Source organism: Pinus tabuliformis, chromosome 2_2 (genome assembly GCF_031772625.1).
Source record: "Pinus tabuliformis cultivar Carrire ecotype Pingquan chromosome 2_2, CPIR1, whole genome shotgun sequence".
Classification (NCBI taxonomy): domain Eukaryota; kingdom Viridiplantae; phylum Streptophyta; class Pinopsida; order Pinales; family Pinaceae; genus Pinus; species Pinus tabuliformis.
The window spans coordinates 468470995-468492221 of record NC_142300.1 but is presented as its reverse complement, the minus strand read 5'-3'; the positions used below and the strand labels follow the sequence as shown (position 1 = coordinate 468492221).

The 21227-nt window shown below is 38.4% G+C and overlaps 1 protein-coding gene across 1 annotated transcript; it reads right to left on the bottom strand.

The window, feature by feature from the left end:
• Positions 1–8776: 8776 nt before the first annotated feature.
• On the bottom strand, positions 8777–9584 carry LOC149193350 (uncharacterized). The gene is made up of 3 exons (XM_089407290.1): positions 9337–9584; positions 9152–9231; positions 8777–9046 (listed from the first exon to the last, which is right to left on the bottom strand). The coding sequence occupies exons 1-3, from the start codon at positions 9582–9584 to the stop codon at positions 8961–8963; spliced, it is 414 nt and encodes a 137-aa protein (XP_089263416.1). The 3' UTR covers positions 8777–8960.
• Positions 9585–21227: the final 11643 nt, after the last annotated feature.

Below are 21227 nucleotides of genomic sequence, written 5' to 3'. Positions count from 1 at the left end.
ATGATTATGCTCCATTATTGAGATTTCACATTTAGATGGTTGTAGTTTAACTATTCTATGTTGGGGGTTTTTTCTGGCATATTTTTTTTGTTGTTGTCAATTTTGCTAAAAAATAGTTAAAGATTTGTTAAAATCACAAGTTTGACTTTCTAATATATACAATCCAATTGCTTTTAGAGTTTTTGAAAACACACTCTATGACCAGGATGGACTCAAAATTCAAATTGTTGAGAAGGACTAAGAATCCACTCTAACAATGGATGATGTCAGTTTGACTATCTTTATGAATTGTAGAGCATAGCTTGTGGAAGTTGTTTAATAAAATTATAAAAATATATTTAAAATAAATGAATAGATTTTGATTACAATGATTAGATGACACTACAACACAAAAGGGGGTTTTAAGACAATATTTGAAACAATTTTTGGTTAAATTGTCTTAACTTGAGACAAAAATAAACTTTTGTATTGCCTTAAATATTGCCTTTAAGTGGGTGTCTCAAACTAATGTCTTCAAAAATTGTCTCTATAAAGACAATATATAACACAAGCATTATTGTCTCTTATGAGACAATTTCATTTTTCTCTCTCCATAGACAATTTCATTTTTTGTCTTAAAAATTGTCTCTATAAAGACAATATATAACACAAGCATTATTGTCTCTTATGAGACAATTTCATTTTTGTCTCTCCAAAGACAATTTCATTTTTGTCTCTCCTAAGACAATAGTTGAAATTAAAGACATATTGTCTTTATGGAGACAATGTCTTTAATCCTATCTTTTGTCTCTCTAGAGACAATATAAAACAATGAATCCAAAAAAAAATTCTCACCATTAAAAGAAATCAATATAAAAATATTTAATTAAACAAAACTACAATATCATTGAATAATTCATGTTAGGGTACAGTGGAATCGAACCACCAACCTCTTGCATGGAAGACACTCTTCCATTGAACTAGCACCCTTTAAATAAATATGTGAGGAGTTATGACAGTCCTTGAAATTGTATACATGTGCATTGATTTTAAAAAAATTCTTGACACATAATGTCATAATCCTTGTAAAATCTATAATCATGCAAGCCCCTATTTTTAACTTAATAAAAAAATAACTCAATGAGGTTAGCTCACTGTGACACCCTTGTAGCTTGACTTGCTCAAAAAGCTAATAATAAAAAATAATCTACAAACAAATTAATCTAGTCATACAAAGAAAAATAACTAGAATTAGAACAAGGAATACAATCACCATCCAAAGAGCTACACTAGCTTGCTAGTAGGCACTGATGACACATATGATGTACGCAAGGAGCCAGCATCATCAACTCGTTCAAGAAAAAATGGGTGCTCTCCTCTTTCACCATTACAAATTTCTTTGACCACTTCCTTAATGTAAGATTTTGAAGGTACAAAACAAGAATCTCCATTAACACACATTTGGTTTCCTAGGAGAAAATGCCTTGCCAGCTTATACATATCAGATGACTATTGTGTATCACCCCAGTTGTTTATAAAGTAGCAATTAGAACAAATTCCATGCCATCTGATTCAAATTGGAACATTGTTGTGTATCATCCCAGTTGTTGATAACTTAGCAATTAGAACAAATTCCAACATATAATTGCTCATAAGACAATTAAAAAAACTCTTGATCTTTCGGTCTCAACACAATGTTTTTAAATAAAAATCATTTTACAAATGACATTCTAAAGTATAAGTTACTTCACTCTTAATCTTTGGGTTTTAACATAATGTTTTTCAATAAAAATAATTTTACAAAGGAAATTCTAAAGTAGAACTTACCTCGTGACAAGAAAAGGACGTTCACAATTGGTCCAACCTCAAAAGAAATTCCATAATAGATGCATAATTGTGAATAACTTTGCCTTGTTCAACAAACTGATCCAACTGGACCTATAAATAGAAATAAACACCATAGGTTTTTTAAGTCAAACCAAAATCATAACAAAAAAAATGAATCAAAACTATTATGATATTTATTTTCCATGGATCATATAAGTGCTTGCTTTAGATCTTCTATACAAAGTTGTATAAAACTTGTTCTCAACTTTAGTAAACTCACACTTAATCACTTGTACATCAATAGTGGGAAGAACAAGAATGGGTTTGAATATTCATGAACAAATATTAGAAATCACTCAAACGAACTGGACATTGAAAGCGATATGATCAGGTGCTTAGTATTTAGCTCAAAAATCGACGTTCTCAGAATTTCTCAAAACTTGAATGACCGCGTCCGTCTCGGCGGTATGATCCCAATGCAAATCGTTTCACTCCAAACAAAGATTGTATGAGGAAGATATCGCGTTCTGTCCACTTTGCTAAACAAAGGAATTTAAAAAAAAAGGTATAGTCATTGCACAGTCAGTAGTCCGTACTGCTGACATGGCATGTGACTAGGCAAGGTAAAAGGTGGTCAACTGCCTATCAAGTTTTGCTAAGTGGCGCATTGTGGTTGGTTAATGGTGTTGTGATTTGGCTTCATATTATTGGTCGGAGGATGTACCAATGAGGAGGGGACAAGTGGCAAGCCTAGAGGCCACCATGTGTCCCTCCCCAAAGGTTGGGCATATCAATGGCGCAGTGGAAAAATTTATGGGCAGGTCGGCAGAGTTGAACCCACGGCCTCGCCCGCACTAACTCCAAGTCTTACTGTTCTACCATTGCTTGTGACTTAACATGTAATGGTCACAATACATATTTAAATGTTATTACGATGGGGGGAGGAGGGAGCCAGCCCCGCGAGCCAACCCCCTCCCATGTGATCACACCATAGAACCAGAGGCTATATAAACCATAACCGTGACATTTATGCCACTATGTGACCTACCACGGAAACCACCAGACTAACGGTTGCTATTAAATGCGTGGATTATGCGCTAACCACTGATTAACCCATAATTAAAATATGCTTATCGTTAATTAATTACGCAATTAAGATGGTGACATATTTGGTGGAGACCCCAAATTTGGTGGTAACTCTAGTTTTAGTGGATTTTTACTAGGAGAAATTGATTTTGCCATAATTTTTGCAAAATTCGACCAAATTGGGATCAAGAAAAGGGATTCCTAGATGATTTTGATGTTTTGAGCACACTAAAGTAGGTTTCAGGAGCATTAGAGCATTGTAAACATCAATTTTTTCCATTTTGATCTAATACAGAGGCCCAAGACATGTAAGTTGGACCAAGGATATTTAGCTCAGGAGGGGTGAAATCCTTCATCAAAACACTATGTTAAGTGTCTGTTTTGATGGTTTGTTGTACATTTGTTTGCTGCTATTCAAAACTTTACTTTCATTCTATTTTTCTCATGAATTCAACATAAAACTTGAGAAAATATACCTGTTCATTCACAAACACGATAAAGGAAACCTATGCAAATGAAGAAAATGATAAGCAGTTTTGTTTTGTTTTTGTTTTCTGAAGTTGAAATTAGAACAAAAAATTAACATTCAACAACATATCAAGTTGGTATCAGAGCAAAGGTTATTTGCTTGATTTCTTGAGTTTTGTGCAAGTAGGGTTTTAACGATTGCAAATTTGTTTGTTTACAAGGTTAAAGTTGTAGACAGGAGAAGGGAAACTATTGGTTGCAACTCCTGAGGTAATGCCCAAAACAAGGAGAGCCACAAGGCCACACTTTCCACCCAAAGTTTCAATCCCAACTGCACTTGAAACACCTCAAGTTTTACCTTCAATTGAGATTGAGGAGGTACAAGCAGTACCAGAAGCTGAGCTTGAATCCAAAGCCATCATGTCTGGAGCAGGAGAGACTGAAGGTCTTTCAGAAGAGGAAGCATTCAAGAAAGCTTTCTATGAATTAACTGACATGGTTAGAGTCCTCTATGAAGAGAGGAATACTAGAAAAGATGGAGAGAGTTCTAAGCCCCCACATGGAGAGGGAAGATCAGGAGATAAAAAAGATGAAAACAAGGATTTAAAAGGTAATGGAGGAAAGCCTCCTCCATCTCCACCATACTCATCATCTTCATCATCCTCATCATATCAAACAACATCAACTTCCATTTCCACCACAAAAACTGTTCATACTCATTCAAAAACCCCAAAGGAAAAAAATCCCTTACTCAAATTGGACATTAAGTTTGAACTTCCCATGTGTAATGGTGAAGTGAATGCATAAAAGTTATACAATTGGATTCGATAATTGGAGGTTTATTGTAGAATTCAGAACCTTCAAGAAGATGACATAAAAATCTAGTTGGCTTCACTGAGGCTAAAAGGAGAAGCACTAGTTTGGTGGGAAGCAAAGACTCGAGAGGAAATGCAAATTCATGGTAAGATATCCATTTATTGTGTTGAATTTGATTCTACAATTAAAAGACAATTTTATCCTTTAGCCTATATGCAAAAATCCATTATGAGTTGGCAAAGTTTTAGACAACTCAAGGGCCAAACAGTTCAAGACTATACCCATGAGTTTAGGAAGAGGGCTTTGTTGTTAGAAGTAGACTTGAATTCCCAAGATACACTATTGAAATATATTGGGTGTTTACATTCCTACTTAAAACATACTATCCTTATGTTCAGTCCAAGCAACTTAGATGAGGTATAGGTGCAAGCCACACACATTGAAGCAATAGGAAATAACATTCAGGAAGAGGGTAGTAAGAAGAAGCCATTCAAGGGCAAGGAGAAAGAGAAGGGTGGAAAATGGAAAGGAAATAAGAATGCAAGTGTGAAGAAAGAAGTGGTAAAAACTATATTCCAACATTTTTCCAAAGAGGGGCATGATGAAACCCACTATTGGAAATTACATCTCAAACTAAGGCCTAAGAAACCAAACAACAAGGGAAAAAAAGATGATAGCTACCACACAACATGATCTTGGATCTGATTCTGGTGATGAGACCAAGATTTCAGCCATGGTCACAAAAGGAAAAGAAGCTATTGCAAGTACTAGTTCCTCAGGATATAATTTTTCCATGTAAGGGTAATTTCAAATGATACAAAGGTTGATGCATTATTTGATAGTGGGTCACAATCAAACTTAATTTTAGAAGACTTTGTCAAAAAGCTTAACCTTGAAATTGTACCTCATCATAAGTCATATCCCTTGGGTTGGATAGTCAATAATGCAAATTTACAGGTTACAAGGAAATGCTTATTCAGGTTTGCCATTACTGAAAAATTCATTGATGAAGTTGAGTTAGATGTAGTTCCACTTGACATCTCATGAATCATTCTGGGGAGCCCATATTTGTATGATAGGAAAGTAGTATTTTATCACCATGAGAACACATATCTGTTTCTCAAGAATGGAGTGGAGTATATTGTGAGATCCCATCGCAAAATGTTAAACATTTCTTTGGTTAATGCAGGGCAGATGAAGAGACTAGTAAATGAAAGTAAAAATTTTGTGCTTCTCATGATCAAGAAAAAGAATGATATTGATTATGAATCTTTTGAAGGTTGTGATGATAACTTAAAATATGATTTGTTTGATGTGTTAAGAAAGCACGGAGAGATGTTTTAGGATCCAAAGGGGTTACCTACCAAGAGGGGAATTTAGCATGAGATACAACTACAACAGGATGTTCCACTTCCAAACATTTGCATGTATTATATGTAGATTATGGAGAGTATGGAAATCAAGAAGAAAATTCAAGAATTTTTGAACAAAGGTATTATACTCCCATCTACTTTGCCATGTGGCTCACCCATTGTCTTGGTGCCAAAGAAGGACAAGACTTGGAGCATGTGTGTGGATTTCCGTGCATTGAATAAAATAACGGTAAAGAATCGTTATCCACTCCCAAGAATTGATGATTTTATTTATCAATTGAGGTATGAAAAGTATTTCACTAAGTTAGACTTACGAAGTGGTTATCATCAAGTTAGAATAGCTGAAGAGGACATTTGGAAAACCACATTTAAAACTAAACAAGGATTGTTTGAGTGGCTTGTTATGCCTTTCGGTCTTACAAATGCTCCAACTACTTTCATGAGAGTTATGAATGATGTATTGAGACCATTTCTAGATGAATTTGTCATTGTTTACTTAGATGATATTCTCATATTGAATAAATCCAGAGATGAACATGTCATGCATGTGAACAAAGTACTTGATGTCTTGAGAAAATAACATTTGTTTTTAAAGATGTCAAAGTGTGAATTTGGCAAGACTTCTTTAGTGTATTTGGGTCACATTGTTGGAGGAGGTGAGCTGAAGATACACGCCTCTAAGGTTGAGGTCATTCTGAATTGGCCCAATCCCAATACAGTTACAGAGGTAAGAAGCTTTCTAGGGGTAGCATAATATTGGAGGAAATTTATTGCTAATTTTTCTTCCATTGCAACACCACTACATGCATTGACTAGTGTTAAGAAAGTCTTACACTGGGGAGATGTGAAATAAAAAGAATTTGATGCTTTAAAAAAAAAAGATTAGTTCAACACCGATATTGGCTCTTCCAGATCTTAGCCAACCATTTGAGATTCAAACGGATGCTAGTGATTACACCATGGGAGTAGTTCTTATGCAGCATGGTAAGCCCATTTCATTTCATTCTGAAATTTTTAATGGTGTTGTGACTAACTATCCTACTTATGACAAAGAACTTTACGCATTGGTACAATGTGTCAAAAAATGGAAACACTACTTAATGGTGAAGGAGACCATTATCCATACTGACCATCAACCATTCAAGTACTTACAGTCACAGTCAAAGTTGCAACAATCATGACACTTCAGATGGATGGATTTTCTACAACAGTTTCATCTGCTTATCAAGTACAAAAATGGAATCTATAATAAGGTAGCTGATATGCTTTCTAGGCCTATTGTAAATTCATCTATTATACTCAAGCACAATTCTGTTTTACATGAAAGTTACATTGAGCAATATGCATATGATAATGAATTTCGAGATGTGTATGCAAGATTGAGGCAAGGAAACCAAATTGAAGAGTTAGATTACCATGTACATAACAATTTGTTGTATCAGTTGGGAAAGTTATGTATTCCACAGGGAGAAAGAAACATTATCATAAGGGAGGCACACACTTCATTGATTGCTGGACACTTTGGTGTAGGCAAGACAATAGTCAACCTCCAAAGGTATTGTTATTGGCCATGAATGTTTGATTATGTATCTCGTTTCATTAGAGGATGTTCTTTGTGTGCAACAAGTAAGCCTAGCAATAGGAAACTAGGATTGTACACTCCACTTCCAGTACCTTCATGTCCATGGGAGAGTATGTAATAACCCTGGTAACTTGTAATTTCCGGTAATTGTTGTGGTAAAAACAATATGGGTGACAGCTTGTTATTAAGACATTATTATTTGTTAAAAGAAAATATAATGAACTATTATACACATGTGTTGAAAGAATGATGGCAGCCTCCACAAAGGGGCCTTTTCTATTAAAAGAAAAGAATCAGTTAAGAAACTGAACAGGAGACAACTGCCTCTCACCCAGAAAGGGGTGGAAAAGGAAAAACCTCTGGGCTGTTAGGGAACAGGCAGAGGCGGACTCCAGAGGAGAGAGCAGAGTGTGAATACTGGGTTAAGTCTGGTTATGACCAGATAACCCTGCACCGTGGTGCTTGAATCTTGAAAAAGGCTGTGGCCTACAAGATAGCTCGGAGGGGAGATCCAGTGTAGTGGATTCTCGAGGTTGGGAGGATAAGAGCTAGATTACCGCAGGTGAACATTACAGCAAAGCGACAGTAGCAGATTACCAGGTACGCTTATTAGATAGCTTTACTTAAAATCAGGTAATGATTGCATATGGAATATAATGGTCTAGATTCTTGATTTAGAAAAAGAAATGTTAGCCAATACAAGTGCCTGTGTTTATCTTTATGGAGGTGATTACAGGTATATTTAAAGTGTGGTATTTATATATACAGTCGACAGTGAGACTTCTCGTTGACAAGATGGAAACCATGATTAAATATACAAATGCACTAACTGACATTTTCTTTACCGAAATAAACAGACACAGATATACGAGTTAATATTCCTGAGTCTGAGAGTGTAAATAAATATACAGCTAACAGAATAAAATCTTGTTCTTAACGACCGCGTACAGACTCATAGATGAAATATAAGTTATAACAGAGGTGTGGCATACTGCGGCCAGAATCAAATAAAGAAAGTTCAGAGCATATGCAAGTATAGATATGACGCAATGCATGTAAAGTCACTATGTCTATGAACCTGTGGTATGAGACCATAAATTACTTTTGAAGCTTAACCGATAATAAGAAAGACGGTAGAGCGCTGTGTAACAGCCGGGTCATTAATAAATAAAAAGCCGAATAATTACACTGACAAAGAACATTTAGGTACAGTAGTGCAGGGTAAACCCTCAGATAAACCTCAAACCAACATTAAAACATGAATGTCCCGGTATGCCAAACAAATGAGATGGATGTGCTGTGCGCCAACTATAAACATAAACAATTTACTAAGATGCATTTCTGAATATCGAACTTGAGTAGAAACCCTCATACAAAACCCAGAAAATATAGGCGGTAAGGGTTGGACCTGCTCCCTTTGTTCCGGAAGCAGGCCGTGATGCCTGAGACCGCAACAAATGAATCTTGTCATGATTCCCAAGAAATGAAACCAATACATACGGTAAACATGCCTGTGAAATTATATATAAATATATTAACTTCGTTCAGAGATGATGAACGTCTGTACAAAACTAAGGATAAACTTAAGATGCACGAAAAGATGCAAACATTCCATATTACATTCATTGCCATAAGGCCGTAGAGTAAGGAAAAAATAAACATGCTAACAGGCGTTACAGGTCGGGTAACCCCGGCTCATAGTAATAGCAAGTTTCAAAGAAATATGGACTGTGCATTGTGTAAAGCAAATCCTTTATATAAACGACTGTAAAACAACATGACCAAATATCAAAACCCTCGGTTGGCCTGTGGCCATAAACCGACAACTTCTAAAACCCAAGGGTTTGTAAAGTACAGAATCGGCCAAGAATGCCGCCTGTGAATAACATCAAGTCTCGAAACCAGAGTAACAGACCTGGGCACATAAATACCGTGCATCAGCTCCGTCGGTCATTAACAACCGCCAAACATTCATTCCAAGCTGACTAAATGTCTAGACATACTACTGAGAAGGGATTACCCGAAAGGAATGCAGGTCGATCAGAAGATCCCTCGGATGGTCGACGCCATGGAAGCCAAACCCTTCTGCACGGCACCGCACTGTGTAAATCATCAAAGTATGGAGGTAAACGTTAGAACCTGAGAGAGAGTAGATGCCATGAATTAACCGTAAGCTGTAACATTTTACCATAGATAAGAAGATACCTGTGCGAGCAGCAGAGTGGTATGGTGGTGGAGTCTGTCGGAAAACCTGTGTATGCATAATGTGCAAAGGAGCCAGAACCGAAGAACTCGGTAAACTTATATGTCAACCAAACCCTAAGGTCATTTTTCACCGTCCGATCTGGAGACACAATCTTCATCGTTCGTCTGGGCGGGAGCATGGCACGTTTATCGAATGCAAACCGTAGAATGGTCACATGGCTCCACATGGCCTGCAGCCACCTGGCCATGACCGTTCACCATGTGGCGCTGGAGTTTAATGACCATCCGGACGAGGGAAAACCAATGCACCAGCATGCGTTGAGTTATTAAAAAGTTAATGTATAGTAAGACCACATACGAGGTGTAACATATGTTAAAGAATATCGATTAAGGTGTGTGAGCCATAAATCATAATCCACGTTTATACAAAGTCATATACTCGTGCGAAACAAATGTATCCTAACCATGGTAAAATGGAAGGTAGGACATAACAAAGTTTTTTTTTTATGGTAAAAGTAGCAGGGTCGTGACAATGTGGTATCAGAGCGAGGTTTCAAAAACTGAGACCTCTGGAACAGCAACAAGAACAGAAAGAACAATTATCTTATATATGTATACAATACAATGTCATTAATCATGTCTTTTTGTGTATATCAGGAACATATTGAGACATTCCACAGCTGACAGTTATACAATAAGATGGAGGAAATGCCGGGAGCTGGTGGCATTCCACCAGACAACACAGGACTGTGGGTTCAGCTTGGTGCTGAGACACGCAGTGCTAATCAGGCAATACTTCAAACCGTTCAAGAACTGAAGGGTGAAATGGCACGCTTGCGAGAAGACAATGCACGATTAACTATGGAACAGGAAAGAATATTGAAGAGCTTGTCGGTAAAACAAAATCCACCCTTACCCAGTCCCAGTGCAGAACAGCAAAGGGGCACTGAGGAGCGGAATTATGCTCCTGAAATTTCAGAAGAGCGGGAAGACCATTCTGATAACGTGCAAGAGCAGCAGGCTACCAAGAGACAGAGAACGGAACTACAGGGGGAATTTCGAAAAATCAAACCCCCACTCTTTGATGGAGAACAGGAGGAAGCAGCAGAAGCATGGCTGATTAATATTAATAAATATTTTCAGCTGTACGAATATGATCAAAATCTGAAGGCACGGTTGGCTATATTCCAGTTGCAAGGCAAAGCCACCTTGTGGTGGGAAGAAATTAAAATTGTGAAGGGGGTAAGTGAGCAAAGCATAACCTGGGAAAAGTTTCAGAAATATTTTAAGGAGAGGTACTTAACTGAGCGCTTTTATGATGAGAAGGCGCGAGAATTTCATGATTTACGACTAGGACAACAATCCATGGATGAATTCATAAATCGCTTTACCTCTCTACTGCGTTATGTGCCTTACATAAAAGAGGAGAAGGCCAAGGTGCAAAGGTTTGTGAGTAGTTTGCCAGCCTATATCAGAGAGCGAATCGAGTTTGACAACCCCTGAACTATGGATGAGGCAATTAGGAAGGCCAGAATTTGCTACCAGCAGCACAAACAAAAGGGAGAAATTCCGAGCAGAAAATGGAATGAGAGAAAAGGTAGCAGAAATGCTAGAAACAACAAAGGCAGCCACGGAAATGGTGGCAAAGGGGCTGGAAAAGGACAGTTTAACAGAAGCACGAGTAAGGGAACTTTCCGGCCTAAGCCAAACGAGAACAGGATTAGTGAACCCCCTGCTAAATCAGAGGTTGAAGGAACCAAACCACCAGTTCAATGCTGGGTATGTGAGGGACCGCACTATGCTAGGAACTGTCCGCAGCGTAAAAGAACTGATCAGATATCTCAAATCCATGAAGCTTCCACTGTAGGTGACGTGGCACGCAGTGTACCAAGGATCAATGCAGCATTAGAAGACCGGCAAGCGGAATATCAACCTTCCATGGTGGAATTCGAAGGTAAGATCTCAAACCTTTCTGTAGCTGTACTTATTGATCCAGGGGCTACGTTAAGTTACGTTAGTCCAAAAGTAGTGGAACATTGTAAGCTACCATCAGAAAAGTTTAAAAACCCATGGTTGGTCCAGCTGGCTACGGGGGCCAAAAGGCGGGTTTTAGCTAAAGTGAATAACTGTTCTTTTAGTATAGCTGGACAGCCTGTAAAGGCAGATTTGAATATACTTCCGTTAGGTTCCTATGACATACTTATTGGTATGGACTGGCTGGAGAAGCACTGGTCGTTGGTGAATTGTAAAACCAAGACCATATACTACAAGGATGATTTGGAACAGCAGCAGGAATTGCAGGGAATTAAACGTCCTGTTCAGGTTCGACCTATAACTGCAACACAACTAGCTAAGTGTATTAGAAAGAAATGTCAAATCTATGCCATACAGGTTGGCTATGCGAATCAAAAAGATAAGATGTCTGCATTAAGTGACATACCAGTAGTGCAGGAATTTACAGACGTCTTTCCTGAAGAGATTCCGGGTCTGCCTCCAAGAAGGGACATAGATTTCACTATAGAGTTGGTACCAGGGGCAGCTCCAGTATCGAGGGCACCATACCGGATGAGCATACCAGAGTTGACGGAATTGAAGTTGCAGCTCCAGGAATTGCTAGATAAGCAGTACATTCGACCTAGTGTATCACCTTGGGGAGCTCCAGTATTGTTCGTGAAGAAGAAGGATGGGACCTTTCGCATGTGCATAGATTACCGACAGCTGAATAAGCTCACGGTCAAAAACAAGTATCCTCTACCCAGAATAGATGAACTTTTTGATCAGGTGAAAGGAGCAAAGGTGTTTTCCAAAATTGATCTGCGATCTGGTTATCATCAGATCAGGATCAAGGATGAGGACATTGCCAAAACTGCTTTCCGAACACGCTACGGGCACTACGAATTCGTAGTGCTACCTTTTGGTTTAACCAATGCGCCAGCCACCTTTATGTGCATGATGAATAGCGTGTTTCACCAGTTTTTGGACAAGTTTGTACTGATATTCATTGATGACATTTTGATATATTCTCGTTCCCAGCAGGAACATGAGGAGCACCTTAGATTGGTGTTGCAAACTCTTCGGGAGCATCAGCTTTATGCTAAATTTAGCAAATGTGATTTCTTTAAGGAAGAAATTCAATATCTGGGTCATGTGATTACAAATGAGGGAATTGCGGTTGATCCCGAGAAGATAAAATCTATTATGGAGTGGCCTACACCCAAGGATGTTTTGGACATCAGGTCCTTCATGGGATTAGCTGGTTATTACAGGAGATTTGTGGAAGGCTTTTCGAGAATAGCCTATCCTATTACCTCATTACAAAAGAAAGGAAGGGCGTTTAAGTGGACAGCAGAATGTCAGCAGAGTTTTGATCGTTTGAAACACCTACTCACCACCGCACCCATCTTAAGAATCGCAGATCCTAATAAGGATTACGTGGTGTGCACTGATGCAAGCAAAGAGGGCGTGGGGGGAGTATTGATGCAGGAAGGGCAGGTAATAGCCTATGAATCTAGGAAATTAAAAGAACATGAACAGAAATACTCTGCATACGATTTAGAATTAACTGCTGTAATTCATGCCCTTAAAATGTGGCGACATTATCTTCTCGGAAAGAAATTTCTGCTGTTAACCGACCATCATAGCCTAACGCATTATTTCAATCAGCCCACTTTGAACGCGAGACAAGGTCGTTGGGCAGATTTTCTAAGTGGGTTTGACTTCGAAATAAAACATTTAAAGGGCAAAGAAAATCGGGTAGCAGATGCCTTAAGTCGAAAAGTTCATAATTTATGTGAACTTTCAGCCAGCCGGTGGCAGAGTTCGCTGGTTGAACAAATAAGAACAGCAGCGCACAACGACTCAGAATATCAGCATTTGAAAGTGCAGGTACAGCAAGCTGATCATGACAAGTTACAGCAAGGGTATACATTGGATAACACGGGGATGCTGTATCTCAATGGAAAAATGTATGTACCCAACTCCGGTGACCTTAAGAAGCTGATCTTAGATGAATTCCACATCAGCCATTATGCCGGTCATCCAGGATATCAAAAGTTGGTTATGGCACTCAAAAAAGAGTATTACTGGCCTGGAATGAAAAGGCAAGTGGTGGAATATTTGGCAAAATGTTTGGAGTGCCAGCAAATTAAGGCTGAACACCAACACCCCGCGGGACTGTTACAGCCCCTACCTATTCCGGAATGGAAATGGGAAACCATCTCCATGGATTTTATAACTAGTTTACCACGAACGAAGAAGGGTAATGATTCTATTATGGTTGTAGTTGATAAACTAAGTAAAGCAGCACACTTTATACCCGTACAGTCTACCTACAAGGCGGTACAAATTGCGCATCTCTTTATGCAGAATGTGTTCCGCCTGCATGGAATGCCAAAGGTAATCATATCGGACCGTGATGTGAAGTTCACCTCCACTTTCTGGAAAACATTGTTTGCTGAGTTGGGCACCCAGCTGAATTTTAGTACAGCATATCATCCACAAACCGATGGACAAACTGAGCGTGTCAATCAGGTATTGGAAGATATGCTGAGGGCAAATGTGATGCTCAAGCCTACTCAGTGGGAAGAATATTTGCATTTGATTGAATTTGCCTACAATAATGGGTATCACACCTCCACCCAGCTAAGTCCCTTTGAGGTTTTGTATGGGCGAAAATGCCGCACACCCTCGGGTTGGAGTGGGGTAGAGGATAAATTGAATTTGGGTCCAGAAATGTTAAAGGACATGGAAGATATGGTAAAGAAAGTACGAGCAAACCTAAAGGCTGCACAAGACAGACAGAAAAGTTTCGCAGATAAGAAAAGAAGATTTGCAGAATATAAAGTGGGTGATCATGTATTTGTAAGGATTCAAACTAGAAGGAGCGCACTGCAGTGGAGCGGGTGCGCTAAACTAGCTCCCCGATATTTCGGACCATTTCAGATTCTCGCTAGAGTAGGACCGGTGGCCTACCAACTTGCTTTACCCAGCCACATTAGGATTCACAATGTGTTTCATGTTTCTGTCCTAAAGAAATATGTGTATGACCCTAGACATGTTATACAATGGCAAGATGTACGGGTAAGAATTGATCCGATTAGGTTTAATTATACCACTACACTTAATGAGGAATTGATTAAGTGCTGGTTGTTTGCAGGTCGAACCGGAGGGCGGGGTCCTAGTCGAACCACAGAGCATTCTCGACCGGAGAGAAGTGCAGCTGCGGAAACGGGCTATTACCCAAATTAAGGTGCTGTGGCAGCATTATGGCCCTGAGGAGGCTACGTGGGAAGACGAGGAACTTTTCAGAAAAGCCTATCCAAATTTATTTGATAAGAATGGACATCGGGACGATGTCCAATCCTAGGGGGGGAAGATGTAATAACCCTGGTAACTTGTAATTTCCGGTAATTGTTGTGGTAAAAACAATATGGGTGACAGCTTGTTATTAAGACATTATTATTTGTTAAAAGAAAATATAATGAACTATTATACACATGTGTTGAAAGAATGATGGCAGCCTCCACAAAGGGGCCTTTTCTATTAAAAGAAAAGAATCAGTTAAGAAACTGAACAGGAGACAACTGCCTCTCACCCAGAAAGGGGTGGAAAAGGAAAAACCTCTGGGCTGTTAGGGAACAGGCAGAGGCGGACTCCAGAGGAGAGAGCAGAGTGTGAATACTGGGTTAAGTCTGGTTATGACCAGATAACCCTGCACCGTGGTGCTTGAATCTTGAAAAAGGCTGTGGCCTACAAGATAGCTCGGAGGGGAGATCCAGTGTAGTGGATTCTCGAGGTTGGGAGGATAAGAGCTAGATTACCGCAGGTGAACATTACAGCAAAGCGACAGTAGCAGATTACCAGGTACGCTTATTAGATAGCTTTACTTAAAATCAGGTAATGATTGCATATGGAATATAATGGTCTAGATTCTTGATTTAGAAAAAGAAATGTTAGCAAATACAAGTGCCTGTGTTTATCTTTATGGAGGTGATTACAGGTATATTTAAAGTGTGGTATTTATATATACAGTCGACAGTGAGACTTCTCGTTGACAAGATGGAAACCATGATTAAATATACAAATGCACTAACTGACATTTTCTTTACCGAAATAAACAGACACAGATATACGAGTTAATATTCCTGAGTCTGAGAGTGTAAATAAATATACAGCTAACAGAATAAAATCTTGTTCTTAACGACCGCGTACAGACTCATAGATGAAATATAAGTTATAACAGAGGTGTGGCATACTGCGGCCAGAATCAAATAAAGAAAGTTCAGAGCATATGCAAGTATAGATATGACGCAATGCATGTAAAGTCACTATGTCTATGAACCTGTGGTATGAGACCATAAATTACTTTTGAAGCTTAACCGATAATAAGAAAGACGGTAGAGCGCTGTGTAACAGCCGGGTCATTAATAAATAAAAAGCCGAATAATTACACTGACAAAGAACATTTAGGTACAGTAGTGCAGGGTAAACCCTCAGATAAACCTCAAACCAACATTAAAACATGAATGTCCCGGTATGCCAAACAAATGAGATGGATGTGCTGTGCGCCAACTATAAACATAAACAATTTACTAAGATGCATTTCTGAATATCGAACTTGAGTAGAAACCCTCATACAAAACCCATAAAATATAGGCGGTAAGGGTTGGACCTGCTCCCTTTGTTCCGGAAGCAGGCCGTGATGCCTGAGACCGCAACAAATGAATCTTGTCATGATTCCCAAGAAATGAAACCAATACATACGGTAAACATGCCTGTGAAATTATATATAAATATATTAACTTCGTTCAGAGATGATGAACGTCTGTACAAAACTAAGGATAAACTTAAGATGCACGAAAAGATGCAAACATTCCATATTACATTCATTGCCATAAGGCCGTAGAGTAAGGAAAAAATAAACATGCTAACAGGCGTTACAGGTCGGGTAACCCCGGCTCATAGTAATAGCAAGTTTCAAAGAAATATGGACTGTGCATTGTGTAAAGCAAATCCTTTATATAAACGACTGTAAAACAACATGACCAAATATCAAAACCCTCGGTTGGCCTGTGGCCATAAACCGACAACTTCTAAAACCCAAGGGTTTGTAAAGTACAGAATCAGCCAAGAATGCCGCCTGTGAATAACATCAAGTCTCGAAACCAGAGTAACAGACCTGGGCACATAAATACCGTGCATCAGCTCCGTCGGTCATTAACAACCGCCAAACATTCATTCCAAGCTGACTAAATGTCTAGACATACTACTGAGAAGGGATTACCCGAAAGGAATGCAGGTCGATCAGAAGATCCCTCGGATGGTCGACGCCATGGAAGCCAAACCCTTCTGCACGGCACCGCACTGTGTAAATCATCAAAGTATGGAGGTAAACGTTAGAACCTGAGAGAGAGTAGATGCCATGAATTAACCGTAAGCTGTAACATTTTACCATAGATAAGAAGATACCTGTGCGAGCAGCAGAGTGGTATGGTGGTGGAGTCTGTCGGAAAACCTGTGTATGCATAATGTGCAAAGGAGCCAGAACCGAAGAACTCGGTAAACTTATATGTCAACCAAACCCTAAGGTCATTTTTCACCGTCCGATCTGGAGACACAATCTTCATCGTTCGTCTGGGCGGGAGCATGGCACGTTTATCGAATGCAAACCGTAGAATGGTCACATGGCTCCACATGGCCTGCAGCCACCTGGCCATGACCGTTCACCATGTGGCGCTGGAGTTTAATGACCATCCGGACGAGGGAAAACCAATGCACCAGCATGCGTTGAGTTATTAAAAAGTTAATGTATAGTAAGACCACATACGAGGTGTAACATATGTTAAAGAATATCGATTAAGGTGTGTGAGCCATAAATCATAATCCACGTTTATACAAAGTCATATACTCGTGCGAAACAAATGTATCCTAACCATGGTAAAATGGAAGGTAGGACATAACAAAGTTTTTTTTTTATGGTAAAAGTAGCAGGGTCGTGACAGAGTATCTCAATGGATTTTGTAGGAGGACTTTCATTGTCAAGGAAAGGTCATGATTACTTGTATGTAGTTGTAGACAGGTTCAGAAAGATGTGTATTCTAACACCATGTAAAAAGAAAATTACAGCTGAACAAACAACTCATATTTTCTTCCAAAATATTTGGGTTCATTTTGGTCTTCCTACTTCCATTGTAAGTGATTGAGATTTTCAATTTGTTGGGAATTTTTGGTCAAATTTATGGGACATGATGGACACTAAGTTGAAGAAGAGTACATCCTTTCATCTGCAAAGAGATGGAAAAAATGAAGTGGTCAACAAGACAATTATTCATCTTCTTAGAGGATATTTCAGGAAACATCCCAAGTTGTGGGATGAACAGTTGTATTACATACAACATGGCAAAGCATTCTTCCACAAACACATCACCATTTGAGGCATGTTTTGGGTACTTGCCAAGATCGTCATTAGACTTCATCCTTGAGAAAGATGTCGCCATCGATGGTCATAGTGACATCAATAAGGCAAGGAAGTTCATTGAGCAAATTCAGTTGATACATCACAGTGCAAGAACAACTGGAAAAGAGTTAGAGTAGCTACAAGGCAAGGCATGAAAGACACTATATCAATCATAAATTTCAAGTTGGAGGCGGAGTTTGGTTATATATTAGCAAAGAGAGACTTCAAGGGGATGGTAAAAAGCTGAAGCCAATCTATTATGGTCCTTTTAAAATTCTGGAAAAGATTGGTAAAAATGAATTTAAGCTAGATTTGCCTCCTTATATGAAAATATACTCTGTTGTCGATGTTGATAATTTGAGATTATTTGAGCCTCCTTGGATTGATGATCAAGGGGAGCATGTTCAACTGCCATTAATAGATGATTTCTCGCTAGAATATCTTGATGAAATTCAGCAAGATCTCATACTTAACAGGAGAACCAGAACTTCAAAGAGAGGTAATGTCAAATACCTTCGAGTGGGAATCAAGGGACAAAATCCTTATAAGGCCAAATGGTTGCAGATCAATAAGGTGAGGGAGTTGTACCCTCACCTGCTAAATAATTGATAATATCTTTTGGGGTCCAAAAGGCTTCCAATGGGGAGGAATGATCAGGTGCTTAGTATTTAGCTCAAGAATCAAAGTTCTCAGAATTGCTCAAAACCTGAAAGACCACGTCTGTCTCGGCGATATGTTCCCAGTGCAACTCATTTCACTCCACACCGAGCTTGTATGAGGAATATATCACGTTCTGTTCGCTTGGCCAAACATAGGAATTTAAAAAAAAGGTATAGTCATTGCATAGTGAGCAGTTCGTACTGCTAACATGGTAGGGTCAAAGGTGGTCAACCTCCTATCAAGTTTCGCCAAGTGGCGCATTGTGGTTGGTTAATGGTGTGGTGATTTGGCTTCATATTATTGGTCGGAGGATGGACCAATGAGGAGGGGACAAGTGACAAGCTTAGAGGTCGCCACGTGTCCCTCCCCAAAGGTCGGGCATATCCATGGCGCATTGGAAAGATTTATGGGCAGGTCGACAGAGTCAAACCCGCAACCTCACCAGCACTAACTCCAATTCTTACTGTTCTACCATCACTTGTGACTTAACATGTAATGGTCACAATACATATTTAAATGTTATTACAATGGTGGTTGGGGGGCGGAGGGAGCCAACGCCATGGGCCAACCCCCTCCCATGTGATCACACCACAGAACCTAAGGCTATATAAACCATAACCACGACATTTATGCCACCATGTGACCTACCACGGAAACCGCTAGACTAACGATCACCATTAAACGTGCAGATTATGAACTAACCACCGATTAACCCATAATTAAACTACACTTATCGCTAATTAATTGTGTAGTTAAGATGGCAACATATTTGGTGGAGCCCCCAAATTCAGTGGTAACTCCAGTTTTAGTGGAGTTTTATTAGGAGAAATTGATTTTTCCATAACTTTTGCAAAATCTGACCAAATTGGGATTGGGAAAAGGCATTCCTAGATGATTTTGATGTTCTGAGCACATTGAAGTAGGTTTCAGGAGTAGTAGAGCATTGTAAACATCACTTTTTTCCATTTTGAGGTAATACAGAGGCCCAAGCCATGTAAGCTGGACCAAGGAGATGTAGCTCAGGAGGGGTGAAATCCTTCATCAAAACATTGTTTTAAGTGTTTGTTTTGATGGTTTTCTGTACATTTGTTTTCTGCTATTAAACACTTTAATTTCATGCTATTTTTCTCATGAATTCAACATAAAACTTGAGAAAATTTACCTGTTCATTCAAAAACACAACAAAGGAAACCTATGCACATGAAGAAAATGATAAGAAATTGTTTTTAATTATGAAGTTGAAATTACCACAACAAAACTAACATTCAACAACAGATCACTAGATGAAAGCCCCAGTTGAAATCACTTAAAGGGACTAGATATCAGACGATTGTTGACTATCACCCCAGTTGTTGATAAAGTAGCAATTAGAACAAATTCCATGGCATCTTATTCGAAATATAACACTGTTGTGTATCATCCCAACTGTTCTCATTAAAAGAATGGGTAGCCATTGTGTATCCACTTGTACATTAGTAGGAGGAAGAACAAGAATGGGTATGAAAATTCATGAACAAATATTAGAAATTATTCAAAAGGATTGGACATTAAAATTCAGATGAAATCCCTAGTTGAAATCACTCAAAGGGACTGGATATTAGAATACTATTGTGTATCACCCCAGTTGTTGATAAAGTAGCAATTAGAACAAATTCCACACCATATTATTCGAATTAGAACATTTTTGTGTATCACCCCAGCTGTTATCATTATGTATAACCCCATCTTTTGATAACTTAGCAATTAAAACAAATTCCAACATATAACTGCTCATAAGACAATTAGAAAAACTCTTGATCTTTGGGGCTCAACATAATTTTTTCAATAAAAATCATTTTACAAAGGAAAATAAAAATCATTTAAAAAAGACATTCTAAAGTAGAACTTACCTCGTGACAAGAAAAGGACATTCACAATTGGCATAAACTCAAAAGAAATTCCATAATAGATGCATAATTATGAAGAGGATTGGACATCAACCTCAAATGAAATTCTGAATATTCGTGAACAAATATTAGAAATCACTCAAAGGGTCTGGACATCAAAATCTAGATGAAAGCCCAATTCTTCATTCATACCTTCCCTATTTGCAGTATTGTCTTTTGTCCTTCGCAACTTCAAGGGCCTCAAGTTAGCTTGAAATAATTTCAAGCCACGTTCATCACCTTATTCAAAGGGTTTTTGAATTAGTTTACACCACCTGGATACCATAAGGTATAGTATTCAAATTACGGCATTATGTTATAATCTATAATATTGAAGTTGTGAGATGAAATCAAAATTTTTCAAGAATAAAATAAAAGACATGTACGTTTCAGTTTTTCTGAACAATGCAAATCCTTAATTCATTTTAGCAATGGTGCATTTGCATTCCTTACTATGGATTTGCAAAACCCTTGCAATAGAAGTAACATACTAAACAAGATGGTGATAGTCAATTAACGTTTTGTAGCAAGATTTTGTAATAGTTCAGTTCTAGGTGGAAATATTAATTTTGATCATGGGTAAAAAAAGCTTCAATAAATGTTTGTATTAAAGCAGAAGGTATAACAAAACATGGTTCTAAAGTATATCAAAAATAAAAATGTTTGCAATACCATTAGCAGCCTAAGTGTGCAGGAAGTCATTAATTTCCTATGAGATGACAATAAATATTTATTATAAGACAAAATTACTATTCATTTGAAAACATAGCTTTCCATACAACCCGACATTTCCCAAGTGTTTGTATGGAACAAAAGTAGTTTGAAAAAACATCACTCTCACCAAGCCCATT

Bases quoted from the DNA above. Each gene is read 5' to 3' on its own strand.
- LOC149193350 (XM_089407290.1), bottom strand. From the start codon at position 9,584: ATGGCCAGGTGGCTGCAGGCCATGTGGAGCCATGTGACCATTCTACGG. The intron at 9,232-9,336 runs GTATCTTCTTAT...TGATTTACACAG, and splicing joins CCACTCTGCTGCTCGCACAG to TGCGGTGCCGTGCAGAAGGG. The intron at 9,047-9,151 runs GTAATCCCTTCT...TTATGTGCCCAG, and splicing joins TCGACCTGCATTCCTTTCGG to GTCTGTTACTCTGGTTTCGA.